This window comes from Lotus japonicus, chromosome 6 (assembly GCF_012489685.1).
Source record: "Lotus japonicus ecotype B-129 chromosome 6, LjGifu_v1.2".
NCBI lineage: Eukaryota > Viridiplantae > Streptophyta > Magnoliopsida > Fabales > Fabaceae > Lotus > Lotus japonicus.
The window spans coordinates 32,986,192-32,994,514 of NC_080046.1; the positions used below are offsets into that span (position 1 = coordinate 32,986,192).

General features: G+C 33.7%; 1 protein-coding gene and 1 non-coding gene across 2 annotated transcripts; one reads left to right on the forward strand and one right to left on the reverse strand.

The window, feature by feature from the left end:
• The first annotated feature begins 3,546 nt into the window (after positions 1-3,546).
• On the forward strand, positions 3,547-3,619 carry TRNAE-CUC (transfer RNA glutamic acid (anticodon CUC)). The gene has a single exon. It is a non-coding gene; the product is annotated as a tRNA-Glu (tRNA).
• A 47-nt stretch (positions 3,620-3,666) lies between these two features.
• On the reverse strand, positions 3,667-7,809 carry LOC130724580 (SAGA-associated factor 11). Its single transcript, XM_057575849.1, has 4 exons — positions 7,650-7,809; positions 6,297-6,363; positions 4,851-5,162; positions 3,667-4,164 (listed from the first exon to the last, which is right to left on the reverse strand). Exons 2-4 carry the CDS (start codon positions 6,336-6,338, stop codon positions 3,979-3,981), a joined length of 540 nt encoding a protein of 179 aa, XP_057431832.1. The 5' UTR covers positions 6,339-6,363; positions 7,650-7,809; the 3' UTR covers positions 3,667-3,978.
• Between the last annotated feature and the right edge of the window lie 514 nt (positions 7,810-8,323).

Sequence of the window (8,323 nt, forward strand, 5' to 3'; positions counted from 1 at the left end):
ACAACAAAGGCATTAAAATGCAGCTAGCTCCATTGTTAATAGAAGCAAGTATTGCGGATAGCTTGGCACGAAATCTTTCATCAATATCTCCAAACACACATCCGTACATTGGAAGCATCATGCGGAAAAATATTAAGACTTAGACACATAATGCCTAAAAAAATAAGAGAAGAAAGCAACTTCTTTGGAAATGTGTTTGATTCAACTATTTCTATAATATTCATAAAATAATTTGAATATAATAAATAATGAATAATTTATATAAATTTCAATTTTTTTGGATAATGATAATTTTTTGTATATTTTTTTAGGATAATATTTTTGTTTATTCATTATTGAACAATTTTTAAATAATTTTTTACAATATGTATTTAATGATATTAACGATTTTTGTGTTTCTATTAATATATAAATATATTTTTCTATCAAAGGTTTAGGTCTATTTTTTTGGAAAAATGTATATTTATTTTCTATGGAGCAAATATGTATATTATTTTTTAAAAGTAAATACGTATATTATTTTTTGACGGTCAAATACGTATATTGTTAATACTGTTGTGTACTATACATTTATTAATATACTACTTATAATACATATTTAATATATTGACAACACCAAAAGCAGTAGTCCTCTAATCACATTATTTTTATCGATGACAGCATGAAAAACAGTATAAAAAATACTTGTTGTAAAAAAAAAAGGATAAAAGAATACTTTTATTGATGTAGATTGCAAAGTACAAATGGACCAAATGTCAAAATTCTTATTTTTGTATCTCAGCCAGATTCGAACTCACGATCATGGACTCATGTTATAAATTTAGAACATGTTTCACTTAAAACTCTACTTATTTACGGAACTGCCACCTTGTTTTCATCTCCATGATTTATATCAACAATATGGGACCAATCAAAATTATGTAAGATCAAGATTTGGTCATGTGGTACAACTCTATGTTTTGATGATAACAAGTATTTATTTGTGGATGAACAACTATGATACTCTAATGTTTGTCTTGAGTGTTTTGACAAACAGGTTCTGATTCTGACACCAGAAGATATATTCGTCAGAAGTTCTGAAGATCAGAAGATCTAAAGATCAGAGGATCTGAGGATCAGAGGATCTGAAGATCAGAAGATCTGAAGATCAGAGGATCTGAGGATCAGAGGATCAGAAGATCAGAGGATCAGAAGATCTGAGGATCAGAAGATCTGAAGACCAGAAGCTCTGAGGGACCAGAGGCTCTGAAGGTCCAGAAGCTCTGAAGGTCCAGAAGCAGAAGTTACGAAGGTCAGAGGATCCAAGCATCCCTCTGACTCTGATCACCAAGCTTCACAAGTTCCAACACGAAGTATTCCTCTGATCAGAAGTCATTGGTTAAAGGCAAATGTCTCTATCAAGAAGTACAAGAGCAGTGTACTATTCTGAAAAGCCTACCTACCAAGGTTCAGCCACAGCAGGTTCTGGAAGTTCCAGAAATGCCCTCCAACGGTCATATTCTCTCAACAGAAATATCCTTTGCACCTTGGACTATAAAAGGCTGAAGAAAAAGAAGAAAGCTAAGAGAGAGAGATCAAGAGCTGCAATACAAGAAAAGATTCAAGCTTCTACTTTCTTCATCTGTTCTTATTTAGTTTACACTCAGCTTATTTAGAAGCAAACCTTTGTAAACACCAACCTCAAACAGTTGTTTGATTTTCCTTAAGGGACCGGGTAGGTCAGTATCCTTAAGAAGACTAAGAGAGTGAATCTTAGTGGTGATTCCTTTAGGAGATCAAGGTTGATCGGATCCTAGAGAAGACTAAGAGAGTGAATCTTAGTGACAGCTAAGTCAGTGTATTGTTAGTCACTTGTAGGTTTCAAGTGCAGTTGTAACAATTATCTGATTAGTGGATTGCCTTCATTCTAAGAAGGAATAAATCACCTTAACGGGTGGACTGGATTAGCTTGAGGATTTATCAAGTGAACCAGGATAAAATACTTGTGTGCTTTTCTCTTCTCTCTATCTTTATCCGCTGCACCATCTATCTTAGAGAAACCGAAAAGATTTACTTTAAATCTTAAGGGGAAAGTTTTTATATTGAAAACGCTATTCAACCCCCCCCTTCTAGTCGTTTTTCACACCTTCAAATTAGACATTTGGAAATTCAATAATATCAACCAATAGAATCAAAACATGTGGAAATTAAATAACAATGTGACCCACTTTGGTGGATGGGCTTCATATATTATTAAGATTAATCACATCTTCTTCCATATATACCCCCATTTACTCCCACCTACGTATCACCTCAAATTCTCACTAATCACAATTCTCATCAATCACTTAACCAATAGCTAACATTTTCTCTCTTTAATAAAACTCAACTTTAAATAGGGGTGTTTTAGCTAGACTTTATATCAATTATTGAACTCTTAAACTGTATACATTTCCTTAAACAACAACCATTTTGGAATGGAAGGAGTCCTTTAAGAGTATTGTAGATTTGCCTGTAGCGGGTAAGTATAGCTTAAAAAGAGTGTCATTTATCTGCTTTAATGACAGTTTATTTTATCAGTGAGACTAAGGTGAACCATTTATAGATTGAATAATGCATTTTGGAAAGCTCCCCTTTGATTATTTGCTTCAAGTCATAACTTTTTTGATTTATTGGGTTGTTTATTTCCCTCTCCCTTTCCTCATCTCATTCTGATTTTAGGTTGCTTCATATTTTATTTTTTGGGTCATTTTTCTGCTCTGGATTTGTTCATGTAGATTTTGGATTTGTTCAGATAATTTTTCTTTTCATTTTTAATGTAATAGATCGGTTGATCTACCTTATGTTCACGTATTAGTTTCTTTCTCTCTACTTGAAACCATAAATTTGTTGATGAATGATATAGAAACATTTGTTTTTTATTTAAGAATTAGCTAAGGCATGGTTGCTTCCACAAGAAACGATGCCTAAAAATAAGCAACAAGTAACTCCACCTCACCTTCCTCCAATGAGGCACACCTCATTCTAAAAAGTAAAAAGTACCTTAGAACAACGAATTATACCGCCTCATTCAATAGAGTATGCACTTATTCACACTCCTTTTTCTATTTCATCTCAATTCCACTCACCATCTCTTTGTTCACACAACACTTTATCTAGATATCAAATCTCTTATTTCTCTTTTTCTTTCCGTATCCAACTGGGTGAATGTATATTTCAAGTGTCTATGAAACATTAATGCATCCAATATGTATAAAAACATCAGAAACTACTTACAACTCTCAGGATTGGACTCCCAACAGGAAAAAAGACATCGAAATATTCTGTGGCCTCAATTAACCACCACCATGATAAGAAAAACTAAACAAGAACAGGATATTTTATATTGCATATAAGATATAAGGGAGATTTAAATTGAAGGTAAATTTTGCACGTCGTGTCTCCTGGAGTTAACTATGAAAATTTCATTTAAGTAGCAGAATAAGACTTGTCGTATATGCTTTTCTATCAATCAAAAGTCAAATAGTAATGTATTACAATACAATACGTTTGTAAAACTATCAATAATCCGTTGTAGTCTAGTTGGTCAGGATATTCGGCTCTCACCCGAAAGACCCGGGTTCAAGTCCCGGCAACGGAATTTTTTTATAATTTTTATGCATAAGCAGCTCACAAAACATACATTGATAATGAAAATTATAATTGTGGGCTTAATAACTTTTCTTTTACCAAAAAAAAATACAAAGGCTTCATTTTTGGAGCCCACAAAATATACATTGTAGCCCACCAAATATACATTGTAATGAGTAAACAAAACTATAGCTGAATCAGTGACAAGGTAGTATTGTTCTGTGATCTACAAATATGGCAATTTTATCTATTAGGATCCAAAACGTTAGAAAATATTCCTTTCAAAATACATCCTGATGCTATCTCCCAGCAAAACAAAGTTCAGGCTGCCTAAAAATCCTGCATGCCAAGTCGGTGCGCATCGCTAGCTCATGGCTCAGATGTCCCATTTGAGTGCCCCTCACCTGCAAATGAAGAGGATCCATTTGCCGACCGGTTTATGCTATTGCTAGAGTGATTTGAATATGAGGAATATCTAGAAGCAGGAATGCCTCGTGAGTACCGCTTCTGCGTGGCTGTGCTGCTTCTTGTCACTTTCAGACGAGCCTTCCTACCCTGAGGTGGAGCATAAAAAGCATTTCCATCACAGGGAAAACAAATGAGAAAAGATAGAATAAACAGCTCAAACACATGCATGAGAATTGCAAAAAAATGTCTCACTGAATTCTCAATCATCCAATACGTACCAGCAATGAACAACAAAGATAGACAGTATTATATTGGAAGAATGATATGAAAGTACACACATTCCCTGGTATTCGAGAGACCAAGACTCCCCAAGAAACCCCAGATTACAATTTCGATCGCCTCCTATTCTCTATTTATCTCTTAGCTAACTAGCTAACCAAGGGATTTCCCTAAGACCCTAACTAACTAACTTAAGGGCTGTTACCTAACACCATCAATAAGCATAGATACTCCGATTCTATGAGCTCATGGCTCAGATGTCCCATTTGAGTGTAATTAATTTGGTTGAATGTTAGAAAAGTTGAGCATGCTTTTACTATTATACCCTTTAAATTGTGTTTTATCTCTCCTCATTTATTGTTCTGATAAGGGTATTAGTTGTAAAAACATCATTTAATGCTCTCTTGAAATGCTAAATGGACAGTTAAATAGGAACAAATTATTTTTCTCAAAGTGGACAGATAAATAGGAACGGAGGGAGTATAAGAAATTAACTGTAAAAAAAATATATATGTATTATCATCATGGACAATTCCAGAAATTAAAAGAATAACCTTGCCCATGCACTTCTCTAAGTGAGGAGCAAACCTTCCAGCCATGATAGAACGACCACAGTTCATGCACTCAAATATTTCATCTGCTACAGGAGGATGAGTTTGTCCGAATATGTCAACCAGGTACTTTCCGTTTGCTTCATTATTGTTACTAGGATCAGCTACCCTAACCCTTGCTTGAGCTGACAACTTCAATTCTTCATCTTCTTCTTCCAAATTAGAATCAAGCCCAAGCCTGGCTACCCTGTGACACTCCGATGCCACATCAACTATAATGGAATCAAGAAGATCTGAGAAAAATTGAGACGAAAGCTGCAAAACATCCCAATAGAAGCAAACAGCTGTAAAAAATATATACATAGGAGAAAGAAGAAATGGATTACTCCTCTGTCGTAAATGTTCCAATTTACTAACAAAAATAATTACTTTATGCATGTGACAGAATCCACAATAGAAAGAAATGCTAATATGCTGGAAAGATTGACTGCTAAAACTACCATATCATGCCATTTATTTATTAAAGGTAACAAAAGCAGGGGTAAAGTGAGGCATTCACGATTTCCAGGATCTTTATTCTAAAGAGAAGATAAGGTAGTAGATTCAAAGGCTGGCTACTCAAGATGGACTTTTGACTTCATGCATCACTGAGCCATCATTCACTTCACCCATATTTATCTAATCGAGGATCACTACAGGTAGAGTCTTGAATTGCACCAAAAGTCCATGTGAAGGTCAAGCTCAGAAATAGCATACATATGCTAGTGATGCAAGGTTTAAACCATTCAATTTATTTGAGAATTATTACAGTATTATCTTCACCATTGCACTATCCTTCATAAATGGAGAATTAAAAGATATATTTTGCAATCTAAAAAATATTAGCACATCGTATCTTAGAATAATCAAGCTCCAACACCTTGCAGGAGAGAACCATATTCATCAGTTCAATAAGAAAAAGGAGAAACAATTTGGTAAATTCAGAGTTCTTCTTGCTTTAACAACAGCACTTGTTTTTTGAACCCAAAGTATTTTCCTTCATCTTTGACCTTAATCATTCTCTTCATTATTGATTGTAACCTCAAGAGAGAAGGTAACATCAATTTATCAGGTATGCTATGTTTCATCATGTTTTCAGCAGTTAAATTTTAAGGGTTAAAGAACCAGAAAGAACAACGACAAACAAGTCATAAATATATTAAAGACAAAATGAAGTTTAATTAATATATTCTTCCAAATGGGGACACTAAACTAAAATCACTGGCACAATTCCTAAACTTAGCTCAGAGTTGAGTTTCAGGAGAATGTAAATTGACTTAAATGCATCCAAGCAAGATTTGCAGCAAAAACTGGTTTGACCATGAAATGTGGTTGGAATTTGCATACAAAATCTATATTTAATTATTTCTTTATCCATCAAAAACGTCTACTCAGAATGAAGAGATGCACCTGGGAATGTGATGATGGGCTTTCCTCATTAGGAGCTGACATGAGTCTTGACCAAGGCTTTTGGATCCTAATAGACACCCATAACCGTTGAAAGTCAGAAACAACACCAAAAGCCTTATAGGTGTGGAAATAAGACAAGAACAAAGGAACCAAACATAGTAACAAAAGAAAACAATGAAGATATTTGCATGAAATTAAACAATTGTCAAGAGCTAATACGATGAATTTTCAAATATACTAAGATGTCAGTAGAGAATTTCAAAAGATGCTAAGACATTGTATTTTCTTAAGAAAGGATGTATGTCATACACAACACAGATATAAATTCCATCAAATAAAGTTCAACTATAAGAAAATAAGAACGATGATAGAATGAAAAGAGAACAATTGCTTGTATATACACAACAGAAGGTGGAGCAACCGTTATCTCAGTATTGACAGTCAAATATAGTTTAATCATAATACATGACTGTATTCATCATATACATATCATTTTTCTCGCTTTTCAGCCAAGTTCTCCTCGTGAACTTTCCCATTTGATTATCTAGAGTTAAGATGAAAATCAATCAATATTCAGTTTTATTTATAAATTCATTACAGAGGTTAAAATCTCCGTATTTTGATATCTTTTCTAACTCCAGTAGTCCAGCTCAACATGATAAAGCTAAGAATGAACAATTCAATAATTCAACCTAACATCAGTAATCACAAATGTAGCAATATTCTGAAATCCATCTGATCCACATAGCTTAACTTCACTTGCAAAGTAGTAAAAAAAAAAAATTAGTCCACCATTGTCAGGTTCCACTATCTTATCTAGAATTTTGCAAAATCTCTAACATCTAGTTCAACATTACACAGCAAAAACAATCAAGAAAATAACAGTTATAAAAGGTACAATCAAAATTACAATATTTATGACTTGTTTGTCGTTGTTCTTTCTGGTTCTTTAACCCTTAAAATTTAACTGCTGAAAACATGATGAAACATAGCATACCTGATAAATTGATGTTACCTTCTCTCTTGAGGTTACAATCAATAATGAAGAGAATGATTAAGGTCAAAGATGAAGGAAAATACTTTGGGTTCAAAAAACAAGTGCTGTTGTTAAAGTAATCAGCAACAACACTTATTCATAATTGACGATTGAATTAAAAAAAACAAACAATTTTCCTGGCACCAAGACCAGACTAGCATCAATTAGCAAAAAGCTTCAAAATTTCAGAGGGTAATCAAACATTTAAGGATCACACAGAAACATTTCAGGGAAATGAAGAAAAAAAGTGTAAAACAGTCACAGAAATCTAAAAGAAAGAGGTAACTTGAAGATAGAGACATGAGGAAAGTTCGAACCTTTGTGAAAATGTGAGAGAGAGATCACAGGATCGTCGAACGGAGAAGTAACGGTGATTCTGAGATACTCAGCTTGGTACTGAGGAACAATTTCCGAGAAATTGAAATCTTTGGGAGTTTGGGTTGAAACAAAAATATCGGGAATTCCGTTTTTGCTCCTATATTATAAGCAAAATTTTGATTTTAGTCCCTGATCGGCATAAAGTAAGAAGATTATTATACATTTGTTCTACAAAATAACCCAATTTAGTCTAGTCAAAGCTTGAGTTTAGGATACATTGCCATGGGTCCGGCCCAACCCTATGTGACATGACCATGTGTTTAATTTTAAATATATCACATTTTAGGATAATTTTTAACACTTTCATGTGAGATAAATTAACCTAATCTCATATTGTTCCTTGTAATCTAATCATTTCTTAATTAAATACAAATCTACAAATTTCAATCTTGATTGATTCACGTGTTCTTCATCTTCATTCCAGACTTCATTTCCATTTTACCCTCTTCTTCATCTCACCCTAATTTCCACTCAATCCCTCATAACATAAAACACAACATACTCAATCTCACCCTATTTTCACTTCATCATCTTCTCTGCAAAAAAAAAAACGACAAGGAAAGCATGATGACAAGGTTGAAGAATGAAAAGGTGCTTGCAAAAATCAAAACTC

What these genes read in the sequence shown, in the direction of transcription:
- LOC130724580 (XM_057575849.1), bottom strand. Translation starts at nt 6,338, where the DNA reads ATGTCAGCTCCTAATGAGGAAAGCCCATCATCACATTCCCAG. An exon ending in GCCCATCATCACATTCCCAG is followed by an intron (nt 5,163 to 6,296) that starts GTGCATCTCTTC and finishes GATGTTTTGCAG; the next exon opens with CTTTCGTCTCAATTTTTCTC. An exon ending in TAGAGAAGTGCATGGGCAAG is followed by an intron (nt 4,165 to 4,850) that starts GTTATTCTTTTA and finishes GCTCCACCTCAG; the next exon opens with GGTAGGAAGGCTCGTCTGAA.